At 42.5% G+C, this 21428-nt stretch overlaps 1 protein-coding gene across 3 annotated transcripts in view; it reads left to right on the plus strand.

Moving 5' to 3' along the window:
• The window catches only part of LOC127644444 (bifunctional heparan sulfate N-deacetylase/N-sulfotransferase 4-like), a 135242-nt gene that overhangs the window by 59151 nt on the left and 54663 nt on the right, over positions 1 to 21428 (plus strand). For all 3 annotated transcript variants that reach the window (XR_007970656.1, XM_052127630.1, XM_052127629.1), the window contains 2 exons: positions 4160 to 4345; positions 13291 to 13419. Coding sequence is in view for 2 of the 3 variants with exons in the window: in XM_052127630.1 (XP_051983590.1) it covers positions 4160 to 4345; positions 13291 to 13419 (315 nt within the window). In the remaining variant the exon portion in view is untranslated. The remainder of the gene's footprint in view (positions 1 to 4159; positions 4346 to 13290; positions 13420 to 21428) is intronic.

Below are 21428 nucleotides of genomic sequence, written 5' to 3' on the forward strand. Positions count from 1 at the left end.
TGCAGATGTCTGCTAGGGAGGTGAAATTGGCCAGTGCCCACAAGGATGCCACACTTCTTGTGGAATGTGCTCGAACCCGCAAGGGGGCGGGCACAGCCTGGGTCTCGTAGGCCAGAGAGATGTGTCAATGACCCAGTGAGCTAACCTCTCTTTGGAGCCGAAGCAGACAAAGAGCTGTTCAGACCACCTAAAGCTCTGCGTGCGGTCCAAATAGATAAGCAAAGCACATACCGGACACAGCAATGAAAAGGCTGGGTCTGCCTCCTCCCGGGGCAGCGCTTGCAGGTTCACAACCTGGTCCTTGAAGGGGGTCGTAGGAACCTTGGGCACGTAGCCCAGTCGCAGTCTTAGGATGATGTGAGTATCTGCTGGACGGAACTCCAGGCAAGTGTCGCTGACAGAACGCTTGCAGGTCCCCAACCCTCTTGATCAGGAGTCCCCAAACTACGGCCCCACATTTGGACCGGCCCTCTGAACAATGCCATGCAGAGAAATATTTTTACAATTTAATTTTAAATAGGTTTTAATCATATCATATTTGTATTTGATAATACATATTGGCTTTCAAAATAAAATTTCCCTTAGTTATAATTATTAAAGTAGCCAAATTATTTGTTAGATTCACCCGGATTAACGTTCCATCGTGATTGAGCGGGTGCACGCGATCCAGCAAGAAAATTTAAAGTGACAACAAAATGGCCAAACGGTTGGGAAAGAGAAAAGTTGATTCAGAATGCAGGGTATTTAACCAAAAGTGGACAAGTGACTATTTTTTTGTTCAATGCAAAGAAATGGCTGTTTGCCTCATCTGTCAAGAAACAGTCTCCGTGTTCAAAGAATACAATCTGCGCTGACACTATGAAACCCGCTACAGAGACAAGTATGCGAGTTTACAAGGCCAAATGAGAACAGACAAAGTGTCGAAGCTAAAAAGTGATCTGCTCAGCAAAATACGTTTGTACGGCAAACCCAGTTGAACCAGTCGTCCATTCGAGCTAGCTTTCAGGTAGCTAAACTGATTGCAACCTGCAGTAGGCCATTCAGTGATGGTGAGTTCGTAAAGAAATTTATGAATGCTGTTGCGGAGGAGGTGTGCCCCGATAAGAAAGACGTCTTAAATGCGGTGAGTCTGTCCGCAAGTACAATCACCAGACGAATTGAAGAAATGGGGTATAATGTATATGCCCAGCTGAAGGAAAAAGTGAAAGAATTAGATTTTTTTGCATTAGCGCTGGATGAAAGTAATGACGTGCAGGACACGGCACAGCTGCTCATTTTTCTTCGCGGAGTTAGCTCAAACTTTGAAGTGTCCGAGGAGCTGGCAGCCCTAAAAAGTCTCAAAGGTACTACGACAGGGGAGGATATTTTTGGTAAAGTGTGCCAAACGATAGAAGAGTTGGATCTAGACTGGTCTAAGCTGGCCAGCATCACGACTGACGGAGCTCCAAGTATGGTTGGCGCGTCAAGGGGACTGATAGGACGCATGAATAGAGAAATGGAGGAAAGAGGTCTCATGCCCCCTTTACAAGTACACTGCCTAATTCACCAGCAAGCACTGTGCTGCAAAGTTCTGAAATGGGAATCGATTATGAAAGTGGTGGTGTCATGTATAAACTTCATCAGAGCAAACAGACTTAAACACAGGCAGTTCCAAGTTTTTCTGTCCGAGCTAGAGTCTTCTCACGGAGATGTTCTTTACCACACAGAAGTCCGATGGTTAAGCCGGGGCAAAGTTTTGAGGCGTTTTTACGGGATGGAAATGGGACCTCGCCTTTTTAACAGATGTGACAAAAATGTTGAATGGCCTCAACGTGCAGCTCCAAGGCAAGGGGAAACTAATATGTGACATGTATTCCCACATAAAAGCATTTGAGGTGAAACTAGCACTGCTTGTGGGACAAGTGCAAAAGCAAGACTTCATCCATCTCCCTGTTACCCAAAGCCTCAAAGCTGAGAAACCAGTGGTCCCATTCCCAGCTGAAAAGTCAGTGGAAGCACTGGAAATGCTGAAGGCGGAGTTTGATGTGCGATTCCGTGAGCTACATGTCCACGCTAAAGAAATCCGCCTTTTTCAGAACCCTTTTGCTGCTGACATTGACGAAGCCCTGTCTTCTTATCAGTTTGAGTTGGCTGAGTTACAGAACTGTGATGTCCCAACAGTCTCATTGAATTCTATACTGCCCTCCCTAACGAGAAGGAATGCAATGAAGATGTCCACACTTTTTGGCAGCACGTATATCTGTGAGCAAACCTTTTCATGCATGAAACTGATGAAAAATCCGATGAGATCAAGACTCACTGATGAACATTTGCCTCAGACTTTGAGACTGGCTGTGACAGGAATGGAACCTGACATTGGACTTCTCACCAGCCAGAAACAAGCCCATAGTTCACACTGATTAGCCTAATACGCATGAGTAAGTAAATAATTTGATTTCAATAGCAATGAATATGAAAAAATGTCATTACGATAGTAATAATGCTCTTTTAATAGGCTATATATCACTTGATATGTATGGTGCTTAAATAATAAATTAATCTAGCATTAGGAGGCATAATACTGTAAATCCATTTAAAATCATAATAAAATCTCCACAATAAATCACTCCGGCCCATGCCATTTTCTGTTAGACTATGGCCCTCCATTATAGAAAGGAAAAATGATGTGGCCCTCATAGAAAAAAGTTTGGGGACCCCTGCTCTTGATGGAAGCGAGCGCGATCAGGAGGGCCTTCTTCTGGGAGAGGGCCTTAAGCTCAACTGAATCAAGCAGCTCGATGGGGGGGTCCCTGATGGCCCGAGAGGACCAATGAGAGATCCCAGGAGGGGAACAGGCTTGACCGGGGAGAAATGAAAGCACTGACCAAACTACGCATCTCTGTGGGTCTTCAGACTGGGAAGAACACCAATTTGCTAACAAGCGCCAATTTAGGGCGTAAAGCGGCCTGGTAGAGGGAGCTCTGGCTTGGTTTATCGTGTCTATGACCGCAGGTGGTAGGCCACACAGATCTACTGCGTCCCATCCAGGGGCCAGACGTGGAGGTTCCAGAGGTCTGGGCGCAGATGTCAGAGGGTGCCCCATCCCTGGGGAAGAAGGTCCTTCCTCAAGGTAATTTGCCAGGGAGGTGCTGTTGCGAGGAGCGTGAGAGCTGAGAACCAAGTCCGAGTGGGCCAGTAAGGAGCCACTAAGGTGACTTGTTTCTCAGGTCCACAGAACTCTTGGCTTAAAAACACATGCGTAAATGGCTTAATATGCGGTTAATATGATGTATTTAAGAATTTATATCTGTAAAGCACATAAATGGGATTACATATGGCATAAATCATATCTTGCAAATGATGCATTTTATAAAATTTTGGGGGACATTGTATTTATTTTTTTTCATTCCTTTTTCTCCCCAATTTGGAATGTCCAATTCCCAATGTGCTCTGAGTCCTTATGGTGGTGAAGTGAATCGCCTGAATCTGGGTGGCGGAGGACGAATCTTAGTTGCCTCCGCATCTGAGACCGTCAATATGAGCATTTTGTCACATGGCTTGTTGAGCGCGTTACCGTGGAGACATCACGCTATCAGGTTTCACACTATTCTCCACGGCATCCACGCACAGCCACACCCCACCAAGAGCGAAACACATAATAGTGACCACAAGGAGTTTACCATGTGACTCTCCCCTCCCTAGCAACCGGGCCAATTTGGTTGCTTAGGAGACCTGGCTGGAGTCACTCAGCATGCACTGGATTCGAACTCGTGACTCAAGGGTTGGTAATCAGCATCTTTACTCGCTAAGCTACCCAGGCCCCTGGGGGACATTGTATTATAAATATAAGATATGTAAAAAAAACCATGATGGTAAAAACAGCTATTTGTCATTTTTGTGTTGGGGCCAGTGAAAATTTTGCCAGGGCCAGTAAAAATCTGAAGCACTGGCCCAACCAGATATTTCTGGCCAGTAGAAAAAAATCCTTAACGTTGAGCCCTGGCAAGGAGAGACAAGTTATCTAAACTCACAAAGATGAGGGATGTCAGATCAATCATGTAAACATCATGAACAAGAATACATTTGGAGTTACATACTCAATCCATTTTGTCCAGTTTTCACTAAATCAAACTCTCTGGAGCTGCAAGCAGAATGTAATTTTGTGTGTTTCTCATTACAGGACCAGAGTATTCCAGTAGATCTGGGATATGCGGTGGCTCCTCATCACTCTGGTGTGTATCCAGTCCATATTCAGCTTTATGAGGCTTGGAAGAAAGCGTGGGGAATACAAGTGACCAGTACTGAGGAATACCCACATCTCAAACCCGCACGCCACCGCAAGGGATTCATCCATAACAACATCATGGTGTGACTTTCAACAGACATAAAGGCATTAAACTGCAACACATTCTTAAACACTGCAGTACATAATGTTTTAGCAAAATCTCAGCTGGATGTCAGCTGTTTAAACCTGAACAAAGAGAGAAAGATAGAAAAAGAAGGAAACTGAGAGAGATGAAGGCTCCATAGCCCCTTTAGTCATATAAACTTTTGGTTAGATTTGGCTATCTTTGGTTAGCGTCTTTTGGCCAGAAACTTTAAACAATTATGCAGATGCAGACTTGAATGCTTGGCCAATGCAAGAATGTGCAGTTGAAAATACTTACTGACCCTGTTTCCACCTGGTATTACGATGCGTCTTTGGTAATCTAATCGCATGTGGTCAGCAGGGGTGAACATTTCATCAAAATGTTGGGGGGGACAATAAACAACAATTCTCAAGAGCAATTTTTGAAGGGGACACCAAGGGTTTTTTTGTTGTTGCCCCGTTTGCATTTGTATTATTTTATATCTTAAACAATTATTTTAAGAATATATCATTATATTATTTACAATACACATATTTTAATGATATTTTAGTGGGGGACAACCCTCAGATGGGGGGGTCCTGTCCCCCCTGTGATTTCCGCCTATGGTGGTCAGGAGAGACACATCGCTGTTTACACCTGGCTTAAATGTGTCTCCTGTGACCACTTGTGTTTGGATTTGTAGGGGAGGGTCTCTGTTTCATGACAACATACATCAATCACTATTTCAGTGTGTTACTGCATGATATTAAAGTGCAACAAATTCAGAAAAAACATAGAATGTTGCATTTGAAATTCAATGTAAGCACAAACGCAACATGTAAAGCAGAATTATCTGTTATTTAAGAGCAGTGGTTTTCAAACCCTGGGTTGCGATCCTCGGGTGGGTCGCTAGGATGATTTAAGGATATTGTTCCAAAAATGTTTTACATTTTAATATTAATAATAAGAAGAAGAATAACTTTGAATAGAAGCACACTGAAATACATCATTCAACTAAATGCAAAATAAATACTCCACCTCTGTCACCTGACCCACGTACATGCAATCAAACACTTTTTCTTTTTACCTCGCGCAGTGCTCAGTACATTATTGCATGTCGTTGATGCAGCTATTTTATTTTACCTCACTGTGTTGATGCAAAGGCTTCACTAGCGTGACGTTACTGGCCAGTCTTTAATTTATTTTATGCTGAACATGAGCAGGCCAAAGTCAAAAAGTACCATTTATGATTTTTTTCACAATAAAAAGAGGCCCTGAGACCGAGACACCTTCAAATGAAGCAGCAGAAAACGCTGTCAGCCGTCCAACTCTGCTGCACACAGCAGAGATGAGCAGAAAAGATTGTGAAGGCGATGCATGAGACAGCGTAGCAGTATCAATTCTGATAGTTCTTGCCCAGCAAAGAAAAAGCAGAAATCCGGAGTAAGGCCATATAAAGATGATTTTTTGAAGTTTGGGTTTATCAACTGTTCCGATGCAGGCCATGCTGCAATACCAATGTATGTAGTATGTGGGGAAAAGTTGGCAAATTAAAGTTTGAAACCAGCGAAGTTGGAAAGACATTTAAGTACACGTCATGCCAATCTGGTGGACAAACCATTATATTTGTTTCAGAGGAAGGCTCAAGAAATTCAGACATCAGCTCAGGTATTCAGCAGAAGCATAACACACAATCACAAATAGCACCTGGCATCCTATAAAGTTTCATATCATGTTGCCAATGAAAAAGCCCACACAATTGCAGAGAGATTATTATTGCCTTTGGCACTAGACATAGTGCATACAGTTCTGGGTGAAAAGGCATCTGAAAAGCTAAAACTAATACCGCTTAGTGACAATACTGTGTCAAGTCGTATTGGGGATATTGCCCAAAATTAGAAGCGAAACTGAATTCAGCAAATAATTTTGCTATTCAGCTGGACGAGAGCACTAACATTGCATCAAACGCTATGTTACTGGTTTATGTTCGGTACGTTTGGCAATGTGAATTTGTTGAAGATCTTCTGTGCTGCCTAACATTGCCTTCCAGCACATCAGGAGCACATATTTTTGAAGAGTTAAATGCTTACATGACAAAATGCGGTCTGGATTGGACCAATCGCAAAGGCATCACCAGCAACAGGGCGGCCAACATCACTGGCAAAAATAGCGGAGTTGTCAGGAGGATTAAGTATGCAGCAGGACAGAACATTGTTTGGAATTACTGTTTTATTCATCGTGAAGCTTTGGCATCAAAAGGAATCAAAAGGAAAGTGGTGATGAGAGATATTGTTAAAGTTGTGAACTACATTAAAGGTAGTGCTCTTAATAGCTGATTTTTCGAGCCATATGTACTGAAATGGGAGCCGAGCACACACATTTACTCTTTCATACAGATGTGAGATGGCTGTCAAAGGGCAGGGTGGTCAGTCGAGTGTACGAATTGAGGGATGAAATACAAGCTTTCCTAACCGAGAAACTGTCTCCTCTCGCAAACGCATTCAGTGATGAGAAATGGCCTTTAACCCTGTCTTATCTTGCTGACATATTTTCTGTTCTAAACTAACTGAATCTACAATTACAAGGAAGAGAGGACAATATTTTCAGACATTGCAAACAAATTCAGGCTTTCCAGAAGTCACTTGAACTTTGGCAGCTGCGACTTAAAACCCCAAGCTACTATATGTTCCCTACAATGATGAAACATATTGAAGAAAATGGTGTGTCAAAGAAATCGGTCATTGCCCTGACGCGCCTCGTTCAGTCACATCTGGATGCACTGATGGGGAATTTCTCTCACTGCTTTCCCCAAGAGAAGTTCAATGAATTAAAAGACAAACGGTGGGTGAAAAATCCCTTTGACTTTGAAACCACAGATTCAGTCGCTGAACTGAATTTAACTCCTGAAGAATCAGAAATGCTGCAACTAACCTCTGACAGCACACTGAGAACTCGACACAACCTTTGTCTTCGTTCTGGATTGGCCTCTCCACCGAGTATCCCATGCTGAGCATAGCAAGCATTTCATTGCTACTGCCCTTCACAACTACCTATATGTGTGAAACTGGATTCTCAGTTTTAACCAAAATGAAGACGAAACAGCGAAACAAACTGAATGCTTCTCCGGACATGCGTGTTGCCCTGTCGTCTTGCAACCTTGCAGATTAAGCAGGCCCACCCTTCTCATTAAGTCACACACACACCCACCCATATACACATACACCATTTAAAATGTTGCATGCAATCAAATCAAGCAATAAGAATACTAATATATATATACACACACACACACACATATACATACATACACACACACACACACACATACGTGTGTGTATGTATGTTTATGTATGTGTACATACATATATATATATATATTAGTATTCTTATTGCTTGATTTGATTGCATGCAACATTTTAAATGGTGTTTGTGTATATGGATTGCGTCAATTAAAAAAAAAAAAGGGTCACTCTTAAATTTTTTTGAAAACCACTGTTTTAGAGGATTACATGTATAAAAGGAGCTTCAGGTGTACGGGCTCTTATCTGTTTTGATATCAGACACACTAAAGATGATTCGTGAAGTTCTCTAGATTGTGTATGTATCCGAAATTTTTGTGTATGTGTATGTATTTTTGAAATTTTACGATCTGACGTTTTTTTTTTTTAAGCCATGTTTAACTGGCAAACTTTAAAATCTTGTTTTAGCACAGCAGTTGATTGACAGATGTGGGGTGGCGCATCACTGCTGCTGGGACGCATTCAGTATGGATTAATGTTTATACCTCAAATGTGATGTGGTAACATGCATTTTTGACCACATTCGTATGTGGTGTTTGTGATGAATCGCAAAACGTTTTAGACCACGCTTATATCACTATATGTGATCGGATTGCGCATCTTCATACCAGGTGGAAACGGGTCTCTTTGCGCTGCTGCATTGCTCTGGTGGCAACAAACCTCAGTATTTAAGTGGGCGATATATTTAACTTCAAATATATGTTCCATTAAACTAGCTACCTGAATTGTTATTATTCAGGTAGCTAGATAAACCTGTCGACTTTGCTTAGCAAGATTCACTCTCATTTACACCGATTATGCTTAATAGGCAGACAACGTGTTAGGTTATGTAAATGCCTTTAATACAAGTACTGTAAACTGATATCCTTTATTTGGGTAAGGTCATTTACTTTGATGTTGCTCTGCATGTAAACACCTTTACCAGCATTCTTACTTACATATCCAGTGTATGCAAGTGTTATATTCACCCAATGAAGTAGTTCACAGTTTTCAATTTTTTTTGATTAACCTGATTTTTTGGTATTTATCAGCATATTGATGTTACAATAGTTGACCTAAAAGAGATAACTCTCCATATAAATATGTTGAGAATGTGATGCTTAATGCTGTATGAATTGCAATCTGACACATTTTAGCACAACAACAGACCAAATTGAGCTCGCAAAGCTAGAAGCATTTGCATTCATGTTGTTGTGTAAAGTGTTTTTTGCACCTTTCACTGCACAGGAAGCTGTATCTAAAGCTGCATTTATCACAAATTTTTGCATTTACACAGACTTTTTAATGCACCATAAAATATATTTACAATGGAGTAAAAAAATCTAGAAACTATTTATCACACTCAAAAGCTCATATATTTGATTTTCACCCGCACAGCCAGCAGAAACCAAGATGTGCACTGATTGAAAATGGCTATATAGACTACCAGATTTAAACTCTATAAATGACATAAATCCAGAAGGCTGTTGAAAAATGCAGTGAGATTTGTCTGTGAGAGACAGCTAGTAAAAGTAACAGCTAGTACATCTGAATCAATGAAACTCACACGATCTCTAAATTAATTAATTATGACACAATAGGACCCATAGTGCATTCACCACAGTCAAATCTATTCTACACACAAAGATTTTGACTAGATGTCACGAACCACAGCTTTGAATCATTTTATTGCTAAATAGCTTTTTGCTGTCTCTTTCCCCATTTCTGTTTAAAGGCTCTATGGTTATGTGAAGAATTCACTTAAGTATACTCAAACACACATTTCTGCTAGCACACGTTTATTCACGTGTAAATAAACTAAACAATCTGTAAGCATTACTTCAGTGCAAAAACCTGCATCTTATTCACAATCCAGTTTAACCAGGTGCTGTATGCGAGTATATAAATTAATTCATTGCATCATTATAGATTGCACCTTATTCACAAAATTCTGTGCTATTTATGCAATAATAGAGATGTTCATGTACATTTTCTATTGATCGTGGCAGCAGTGCCAATATAGGAGAAGAGTGTTTTAACCAGTCATACATACAGACTCACGGCGTAGTCAAGTACACTTTAAAAACCAATTAAAGTGCCTGCATTACAGTGTTGGAAAGATGCTCTTAAGCCCCACTTAAAACCAACAAGATCTGAAAGAGTACTGAGCAGATTATGTTCAGAACAAATTTTGGGGCATGTTTGCGATATGATTTGCATAATTCCATTAGTGAATTGGGTGCTTAAATAACAGAGACAGCATGTGCAAATAAATGATGCTATCAGTGGGTTCAATTCATTCTATAACCCCCCAATCTCTTTATTTAATCACTCTGATAAAACAGCTGGAATGAATCACCATTTATTCACTTCTTATGACTACTTGTGCTTTGTCATTAAAGTTCAGACAACATTTGTATTATTCTCTGTTAAAACACCAGCCCACTACAATATGTGTCTTTCTTCATTCTTTCTAGTGAATTAGTGATTTCTTTCTTTCATTCACAACACAGAAGAACAAATGTTGGCAGGCCGGACTTACATCAGTGATGTTGCACCTGCAATTTAGCGGTCATCCCCATCTCCAGTATTAAAAGAATCTTGCTCAAGACAGATGTTTTACAGCAGATCTTTGTGAGCCCAAATTTCGTCCTTTTTTTAGTGAAAGTACCAAAACATGTTTTGGGTTAGTTGTTCGTACGCCTGCAGCCTAATTACCAGCCCTCCAGTGTGAGTATGACAGATCTCCGATCGGAGATCCAGAGCACTGAATTCTGATGAGGGTGGATCTGCGGAGCTTAAACTAGAGCTGTGAAGCATGTCAGACTGTTACAGTCTGATTTGGCTCCGCAATACGGCAAGTCGACAACACGGCATAGAGCCGTTCCATACACAATGGGACAAATCACCACCACAAACAACTACAATAATATACTGACATGGCAAGTTACATTCAACGAGAAGAAAGTGGGGGAGGTGGGTGGCAGAAAAGTGAACAGTAAGGACGAAGCGCATGAATAGAGTCTCATAAATTCTCCTGGTATATGGTAGGACAGGCAGTTTAGTGTGTTTGCACTGGAATTGAATTTTAGGAGATGGAGTAGATTAAAACATTAAATCAAGACCACATACATGGAAATCAATTGGTCTACACCTGTCTTGTGTATGTGTGTGTGTGTGTGTGTGAGGTTTCATGCACACGTTCAGTTGAACGCACATGCTACATAATACTCAGAGAGAGAACAAGAGAGACCTTAAAGCAAGAAAATCAATTCAGTTAACATTAAAAGAAAAGATTGGACAGAGTCCCAGATATATTTTTCAGCTCAATCAAATGGTCAGAAAACAAGCATATGGATGATGAAAGCTCTTATCAGTGCATTAGAGGACACTGGATTTGTGGGTGTGTTAATGTAATAGATTTAGCTGTTTTAGCAGTTTGCTGGAGGAGGCGATCTGCCTCTGATATTTACACACTGTTACAGTTTTGAGAAATTGACTCTGTTGCACCTTATAAATGCACTGTACCAGCCTCTCTCTATCCCTCTCATTCTGTCTCTATCACTCTCTCTTGCTGTACATTATTTGCATACAGAGCAAGAATGTCAGACATAAATATCTGATTAAACAACAGAAAATCTTTCACTCACACACAGTTGGCTAGTGTGTTACAATTAGGTGTACAGGCACATACTGTATAGTTTCCCAGATTACATTAATTTAACATTACATTTTTCATAGCTCTGGATACAACATCGAGTTCTCAATAGCCACTTTTCCATCATCGGGCCATTGGCCCCAAGGAAGCACAGAGGTGGCACGATAAATCCCCGGAAGTGACAGTGTGAACACAACTGGCCCTGGCACGCACTAGCATGCCCTCATTTGGCCTGATAGTTGTAATGTGGCTATTCATGTTTAATTTAAGTATCAACTGTTCTCAGATGTTCCTCCTTAAATTCCATCTTCCCAAAATTGGCTCTGATTATTTGGCCTTTAAGAATTTGAATTAGAAAATTTTAGTTAATATTGAAATGTCTGACTTTTGGCAGCATACTATAGTATCTTGGCAAATCTGAACACAATGTGTGACATAGTTAAGACCTCTTCTGAAACTAGTGTTGAGAAACAGGAGACTTAACTTAAAATGAAAATTCTGTCATAATTTCTTTCTTTCTTTTGTGGAACACGAGATGTTTAGCAGAATGTTGAGCATGCTCTTTTCTATGAGGTGAAAGTGGATTAAGATGAAGACTTTGAGTGAGAGAGTGAGCAAAAGAGAGAGAATGAGGGGAGGAGTATATTGTTTCCATTGCTTTCCAGCTGTAATTGTATAACATTCAGTCACAGCAGATTGTTCATTCTCTTTCTCTTGTTTTTTGTCTCTATGTCTGTTTGCCACATTTTTTATTGTGGCATGTGGCTTTTTCTGCTGATAAATGTTTCTGTTTTCTTTAGCTGATCCAGACAGGAAGTAAATCATATTAAGTTTTTTCCACTCAACAATTGAACACAGACACACAGTCCAGGGACCACAGACCCAATAATAATGAATGTGTAGAACTGAAACTGGTGGCACTACATGATGGACAATAGAGAGGTTTATTAGCATGGGTTCCCTATCTGTCACTCACTCAGCATTGTGTCGATGTAGTGACTCAAGGGGTCGAACTTGGGAGCCCCAATCACCTCTGATATTTGAGAAAAGGTCAATGAGAATTGGTGAGTGGAATTTGCATGCCACTCCCCCGGACATACGGGCATAAAAGGAGATGGCTTGCATTCACTCATTTAGATTTGTTCTTCGGAAGGTTACGATGGGGCTGTGTGCACTTGTTACTAGGCCTGCCTGCATCTGCACCGCCGATCTATGTAACACAGTTCAGCTGGTTGTGGTGTTTTGTATAGGGACCCTATACAATATAAATAACCTTTCAATAAATATACTACATCGCCACAACGTCGAGTGAGTGACAGATAGGGAACATCTTGGTTACTGTTGTAACCTCCATTCCCTGATGGAGGGAACGAGATGTTGTGTCCCTCCTCCCACAACACTGAACTATCCGCTGAAATAGCCGGTACACTGTCTCGGCTACTCAGCTCAAACGTTAATGAATGGATGCAAGCCATTATACCCGTATGTCCGGGGGAGTGGCATGCAAATTCCACTCGCCAATTCTCATTGGCCTTTTCACAAATATCCGAGGTGATTGGGGCTCCCAAGTTCAACCCCTAGTGTCACTGCATCGACACGTCTCATTCCCTCCATCAGGGAACGGAGGTTACAACAGTAACCAAGAAGTTTTACTTTGTTTTAAAACTGGGGCGTCCAGAAGCCAGGTCTATTTTTTATAATTCCCAGTCAAACAGTATATACAAAACAGACCCTTTCTAATAACATTATGATTAAAAATAAAATGTACATGTTAAAAATATAAATGAATATTTGGAACACAAAAGGAGATGTTGGGCAGAATGTTAATTTCAGTCACCATTCACTTTCACTGGATCTTTTTCCATGCAGTGAAAGTGTCTTAGGTTGTCATTCTGTCTAATATCTCCTTTTATGTCATGGAAGAAAGTCACATAGGTTTGGAATGGCATGTGAATGACATGTATGTGTGTGTGTGTGTGTGTGTGTGTGTGTGTGTGTGTGTGTGTGTGTGTGTGTGTGTGTATAGGTGCTTCCCCGTCAGACATGTGGCTTATTCACACACACCATCTTCTATAAAGAATATCCGGGAAGCCCTAAAGAACTGGACAAAAGCATACGAGGTGGAGAGCTGTTTCTGACCATCCTACTCAACCCTGTGAGTGTAATTTACATACACACTTCTCATTTCATCCTATAAGACTCTTGTATTGTTTTTCTCTGCCTGATTGTGTTCTCATCCCTCCTCTTGAGTCCCATGTTAGTGTTTCTTATAGATTTGTTCTTTCCAACATGCATGTATTTTCTTATACAACTCTGCTCTGCTTGAATTAGCAGTGACATTAAAAACAAGAGTGCGTATACTGCTTGTGTGAGTATGCTGTTTGTTAATACATTAATGAATTGCAGATAGATGGATATGCAATTGCATCCACTAAAATCCTGTACATTTTGTACTCTATGTGTAAATGGAAATGTATAAAACTTTAATGTTTAAGAGTCATACTGTGTGTGTGTGTGGGATGAAAGCATTGGAGTGGATCTCTTTTGGCCAAAGGCCATTACTAAGGTTTGACTCATTCCCAGGGTACTGCGCTGACCTGAAAAACAAGCAAAATATAATCAGGGTCTGTGTATTGTGTTCACATGGATCCTGATCATCTGCTTGTACCAGAGATAATAAACAACCCACAGATACAGCAAGGAGGTCAAATGAAAAACATAAGGAGATGGAGGTGTGAATATGTAGTATATTGTAGTTTGTGTCTGTTTGTGTAAATGATTGTTCACTTCACACTTACCTTGCCAAAACCTAGGGTGTTATAGTTGTAATAGTGTGTTTGTGTATCTGTGTTTATCTGAATAAAAGAGGGACTAACGAGTAAGAGATATGAGAGCAGTGTTATTTACTGAAAATTCTCTCCACCTAGTTCTTTGTTTTTAAAAGAATGTTCTTGGTTCAAAACAAGTTAAACTCAATCAGCAGCATTTGTGGCATAACATTTATAACCACAGAAAACGTGTTCCTCATTTACAAAAAAAATAAAAGTGAATGAATCCAGTCAAATAACTTTAGAATACACACTATTTAAAAGTATAGCTACAAAACATAAACATGATACTTGTAAATATGATTTTAGTGTCATCAAATCAGGGATTTAATGACTGTAAGGAAGATGACTTACTGAAGGAGGCGGGAGCCGGTCAAACGTCCAACATAAGACACTTTATTGTCAGCAATTTTCAGTGTATCCTCCGCTCTCCACATACCCCCATCGCCCGACTCAGACGGGAACGCTCTGGCCTGGCCCTTACTACCCCCCATTTCTGGTGAGGAGCCGCTGCCTGCCCTTTCGGCCGACCCAGCGACGGATGGTCTTCCCCGCCTCCGTGAACCCGGATCAGCTCTAGGGAAAGAAGAGGGGGAGGAAGGAGTGAGAGAGAAAGTGAGCAGAGTGCGAGAGGGGGAGCGAGAGAGAGAGAGGGGAGGAAAAAAAAAAAAAAACTCCTCGGCTCCCGAACACGCCGCCCACCCGTCCCTCAGTCAGCTGAAACACCTCCATCAGCGATGCCAGGTGATGGTACTGGACTCGCTCAGGCATCCCTTCCGGTAGTCTGCTGACAAGCTGCTTCAGAACCACCAGATTGTATATCCTCGGCGTCGTGTTCTTGAGGGATCAGAGAGGTCTCCTTGACAGCGTGGTCGTCCTTCAAGTCCCAGGTTTCGACACCAGTGTAAGGAAGTCGACTCACTGAAAGAGGCGGGAGCCGGTCAAACATCCAGCGTAAGATACTTTATTGTCAGCACTTTTCAGTGTAACAAAGACATTCAATACCACTCCTTTTCAGCAGCATGAACACACTAACATGGTGCTTTTCAGCTCCACATAAACATACATTAAAAGGGTGCTTTTCAGCTCTACATGAACACACAGCTTCATTGGTTGGTCTCTCTCTCTCTCTCTCTCTCTCTCTCTCCCGGAGTCTCTCTCCGACTGCCGCTCTCATTGCGGCTTTATCTCTCGCTTGTTAAGGCTGCAATCACCCACAGCTGGGTGAGATAATCCGCTGCAGGTGTCCAACCCGGCCTCGCTCCACACAGTCGCTGCTTGTCCTGCCCCGCTCTCCACAATGACATTAGGGCATTTATCAGATTACAGGGTTTACCAACGCTGTCATCATGACATAGAAGTTATATTCAATATAACTTTACACAGATAAGGTTAGTAATTGATTTTAGCATGCTAAAATCATTTGATCATGTATAATGTTTATTTATTGTAGCAATACTTTTGAAACAGTGTGTATTTTAGCTATTTTGGACTGGCCACATTCGTTTCCAGTGCTTTACTCTAGCCATGATATTTTTCTTTTTTTTTTCTTTTTTAAATGCAGTTAATGGGCCCTATATTTAGAGCAAGAGCGCTAGTGCTAAATGCAGTGCTATGCCATACGTCATACATGCAAAATCAATGGGCATGGCCAGGAAGTTTTGGTATTTTCCTGGAAGCATGCGCTAAGTCTAGGCAAAAGTGCGCATGCAAAGTGCTAAAGGGCTGGGTCAAGTGCAATTTAATTCTGAGGTTCCTCTCGGCATCATCTGTGTCTTATTATATAGTCCATTGCCTGTCAAGAACCAGCAATATAAACAAAGATAGCACATTGATAAGACATTGGGAGTGTAAATGGACTGTATGCAATGAATTTGAAGAATAGAATGTTTTTTTTGTTTTTTGTTTTTTTGCATTAACTTTTCCCATGTTTCTCCTGTACTGACGGATCCCCCAGCGTGAATTCTTTAATGCGGTGTAATTAAAAAAAATCTTACCTTACACTTCACCATATTGTTTACATTGCAATGCATGGGATTCTGACGATGGTTCACGCTCTGTTAAATTATAGAGAGTGTATTATAAGTATTATTAATCATTTCCATCTACTGACACACAAATCATGGCTAGTATTAACAGTGTTTGTATCGGAATGCACTTTACTTCTACTGGTCAGTTTTGATTTTTTTTAAATAAAGTAATTAATTGAAACATGCAAAAAAACATTTTTAACAAATATTTTTCAAAATTCAAATTACACTTGAAACGAAAATATAACCATAATAATGAAGTGGTCAAAAACATCATACCAAATCCAAACATTTTACTCCATTTAACTTCTTCCCTGCCTTAATTGCATAGACTTAAAAATCACTCTACGACAATAGGAGGAAAAATAAGAATATATATTAGATCATAAATACAACTGTAAATATAAACATTTTGATAATAATTAAAAAATAAGCCATAACCTTTAGATAGTTTAACACACTCATAATAATTTTTTTTCTCAAAATGGCTATGACAGTGATTTTCAGGGACTTTATTTAATGCTCCACTATATTTTAAGCATTTAGACATGAACTTTATTACCATCTGCTGGTGGAATCTCCATACTGCAAATGCAGGAACTGAATTAGGATTTTGTGCTGAGATGGTATTGATACGTCTCGGCGCAACAACCAAATTCTTAGGAAAATAGCAAATTGTGTTTTTCGGCACTTCATTTCCATACAATACACCCACAGTTTGCCCGCCTACACCCACAGTATCGCAAACACTCCCATCCACGGCCTTTTGCACTTTGTGCTGGCATGAAAATTGCACTTAGAATTAGCGCTCTCACAAAAATGGGAAAATATGTTGCGCACGGTTGTAGCACTGTGCTTTGCGCACTCATGTCAAGTATACGTTTTAAGTAAAAAAAATTGTTTACGTGTAAACATCTAAAACTGTACATAAGCAACCAAACTAAACTATTATTGTGCTTCAAAAGTGCAGCGACAGCTCTGTGGAAGAACATTAACAGTAGCATGGTCTCACGTCTGCCTTTCTACATTAAACACATCACTTACATATATTTATGTGACCCTCAGGCTCTCTGATTTATTAATCACAATCACATTCTTCTGTGTTCATATGAATCACTGTTAACATTTAGCTCTGAAGACACAGCACTACTTATTAATGATATGCATCACGCTTCTCTTCTCCTTCACTTCAATTCGTTTCTCTGCTCTTCTCCTTCTCTTCTCTTCTACCAGTAGCCTTGATTAAAAAAATGATTGGAGTGATAAAAACTGTGATTACATTTAAAACACACACACACACACACACACACATTAACAACAACAACAACAACCGCCATTCACCACTAAGTGGTGGTGACGTCACCACGACGCTTGTGCCAGGCTATGTGCACGTTTAGGCCACGTGTAGTGTCGAACGCCCACTGGACAGATCCAACAGGTGACACGGGTCGACTGACAGACATGACTGGCTGATGCACCACCTGTGCCCCCTACTGTGCCAACTTGCTGTGCTTTAGCCACCCGGCGCTCTGCTCGTTGTTGTGAGCATCGCTCATCTGCCCTTCATTGTTGTTGAAAGGTGACTGCCTCCAACTGGCCAGTAGCATCCTTCACAAGCCTCCTCCAAAGAGGCCGATCTTGACACCGCTGGTACCAGTCATCGGAAGCCCACTCAGCTATACATCCTCCTGTACCACATTACTCCATCTCTTCTCCAGCCCGTGCCACGCCCGCTTAGCCCCCTCTATCCGGCCGAACAAAAGCTGTTTAGGCATGCGGTGGCAGGGCATGCGGCGTACATGACCCAGCCAACGCAACCTTGCCTGCCGGAGGAGCTCACCGATGGGACTTTGTCCACATCTTTCAAGGATTTGTGAACTCCTCACACAATCCAGCCTGGTTAAACCCAGAATGGATCTTAGGCAGGCCAGCCTAAATGTTTCTAACTGGCGAAGATGTTCCATTATGGGGGTCCACGTTTCGCAAGCATAGAGAAGGAAGGGAATGACCGGGGCCGAGAATACCTGAAGCTTTGTGCGGAGTGACAAATCGGGTAGCTTCCACACAGCGTTATGCAACTGATGAAGAGATAATACCACTCGACTGATTCGGAGTGAGACCTCTGCTGTCAAACCGGAGCTGGTCATAGATGGAAATTCCTCCGGTACAGCCATCGAAGGCTTCACGAACCACGTGGTCGAAATAGATATTATATAATGTGGGAGCCAGAGGACATCCCTTTCACACTCCAAGGGGAACAGGGAATGGCTCAGACTCCTGGCCACATAGATTTACCTGGGCCTGCTTGCCATCGTGAAGGTCCATAATGATCGCGAGCAGCGGGTCTGGAACTCCGAAAGCATGAAGAACAACCCAGAGCCCAGGCCTATTGATGGTATCATAGGCCTTGACCAGGTCAATAAAGCAGAGATGTAGGTCTTGCTGGAATTCCCTACACCTCTGCTGTAGCAGACAGACAGGGAATATGGCATCTGTGCAAGACCGCCCTTTCCTGAAACCACATTGGGGCTCCTTAAGACTCTCCTCAGCGTGCCTGGCAAGGCGATGTTGAATAATCTTCGCCCGGACCTTTTCCGGCACATTGAGGAGCGAGATGCCCCTATAGTTGTTACAATTCGTGCGGTCCCCCTTTTTAAAAAGAGGGACCACCAGGGCATCCTTCCAATCCTGCGGAACCCGCCCAGTGGTCCAGACTGTTGTTATGATGTCATGTAGGGCAGTCTGTGCACAAATGCCACCCTCCATCAGCATTTCCCTTGGGAGATCATCTCTGCCCGGTGACTTTCCTGGTCTCAGGCTCCGGATCACCTTCAGTACTTCCTCCAAAGATGGCACCTCAGCCCCAGCAGGGTCATCCCCACTTTGTCCCACAATGTTTTCCAGGCTGAGGGACTTCCCCTCCACCAGGACCTCACAGAAATGCTCAGAAAATCTGCAAACCTGTTCCTGGGGGGTCGGAGATTGGATCACCGTTCTTTCCCCTAAAGATGGTTTTAGGTGTGGTGCTGCAATTAACTTTCTTGATAGAATTAAAGAGCGATTTGTGATCGTGGGCCATTGAGGCAGACTCCATCTCCTCAGCAACCCGCGACCACCAACCATCCTTGCAGTGCCTCATGGCTCTCCGATCCTCCGAGCAAAGGCTACGGTAAGCCTCCTCATTTTATGATGTGGGACGCTGTAGATGATGAGAGTGGGCCTGTTGCTTTTTCTCAGCCAGCCTGAACACCTCCTCCGTCAGCCAGGGTTTCTGAGGAGGTCTGGACCGTGTGCCCAAAACTGCCGTTGCAGTTACATGAGCCACAGTCCTAAACCTCGCCCATTCCCCCTCGACATCCGGAGGAGTGGGGAATGATGCCAACCCCAGCTGCAAGCAATGCTGAAATTCTTGTTTGCAACTTTCATCAGCTAGCCTATACCAGGCCACTATGGGTTTGAGAGGAGTCCTGGGTTTACACCCACCAATGGAGTGGAAGAATGGCAGGCGCATCTTACAAATGACAAGTCGATGGTCAGTGGGCAGATCAGCTCCATGGTAGGTCCTGGTGTCAAGGACGTGGTCCCACGTCTGCTGTTCCATCACTATGTAGTCCAGCAGATGTTCTTGCTTGGACCCGGCATGCATCCATGATGTTTTGTGGATGCGCCGATGCTGAAACAGTGTGTTGGTAATTACAAGCCCATTGGCTGCACAAAAATCTAGCAGCCTCCTACCGATGTTATTGAGCTGATCTGGCCCATGTCTTCCAATCACTCCTGACCATGTGCTAGCATCATGACCAACTCAGACATTGAAATCACCCAACATGATGATTCTATCCCGAGGGGCCACTTTAGCCAGCACCTGTGACAGGAGGTCATACAAGGCATCTGACTCATCGGCCTTTCCCGCATCCCTCCACAGATGTTCATCTTCGGTGGGGGCATAAGTAACCAAGACCACCACTCCTCGCATCTGGTTGATGGGAAGGCGAACCCAAAGTAACCTGGGGCTCACAGCTTCCCACACCTCACCGCCATGCTCCCAAGCTCCCTTCATTCTTTTGTTCAAAAGAAGAGCCACTCCCTGTTGTTTGGCAGTCTCCTGCCCCTAGTAGAGAACAGTCCACCCCTCATATTGGCAAGAGCCAGAGGCGGTCCACCGGACCTCCTGAACACCACAGAGATCCAGGCGGTATCGGTCCAGCTCCCGACAAAGGAGTGGCAGCCTCTCCTCTGCTGTGAGCGTTTTAACATTCCACGTGGCCATCCGTAGCGGCTTTTTGTTGTTTCTGGAGGAGCCCCGAGAGTGAGGATTCAGTCTCCTGGCTCTGCCAAATGGAGTTTGGCCAGGAGACGTCATAGATGCCTGTCCCTCAGGGCCTCCGGCACTAGCTTACTTAAAGTTTTAATTTGTGGTTTAGTGGTAATCAGTTGAGGGTGAAGGGGTTACACACACACACACACACACACATTGTTACAACCGGGGCTGGTCTGGGAAGAGAAATCGGCCCGGGATTTTACATAGCAACTGGCCCAAAAGTTTGCTGTCCTTTTCTGCATATCGTGGTGCCATTTTGTGGTCCGCCCTGCATAACGCGACAGCTCATTTTAGCTTATCTCGGCCCATTTCGTGGCCGACCCACCAGCCCGCTTGGTTCACCTGAAGGCCAATCTGCCCCTGATCGGCCTCAAAGTGCGTTGGCCCACCGGGAAAATGCCCAGTATGCCAGATTACCAGTCCAGCCCTGGTTACAACATTGATTGCAAAAACTAATTTAACAACTGAAGCCCTATGCATTCTTTTCCTGTCTACAGGGCTTTAAAGGAAACTCATTTATCTGCCCATACATTATTGAGGTCCTCTCCCTGACAAGAGTTTTGTGTATGTGTATTTAAGTGTATAAGGTTAACAGAGCAGAAGATCTGTTACAGAGGGGAGAACAATTAGTTTTTTACACCATTTTACCCTTGTTCTAGCTGCTTCCTAAAACAGAAAGCAGGAGGGTGAGAATTGGTGCCCAATAAGAGAACCACCACAAATTCAGCTGACATCATTTTGTGTATTTTTGTCAACTTTCAATTAACCTGAGATGAATGGACAAATTCCACACACCACTGAGACAGACAGATGGAGAAACAGAGAAAAGAGGCAAAACATTTAATGAAAGAAATACAATTTCAATCAAAAACTATGAGCATAACTAAGTAGTATGTAATGGGAATGGAAGGGTGTCAAATTAGAAAAAAGTAGCGAGTGAGTGTGTTTGTTTGAGGCTAAGAGAGAAAAGGCGTAACACTGGAAG

The sequence above is a fragment of the Xyrauchen texanus genome, chromosome 5 (genome assembly GCF_025860055.1).
Source record: "Xyrauchen texanus isolate HMW12.3.18 chromosome 5, RBS_HiC_50CHRs, whole genome shotgun sequence".
Lineage (NCBI taxonomy): Eukaryota > Metazoa > Chordata > Actinopteri > Cypriniformes > Catostomidae > Xyrauchen > Xyrauchen texanus.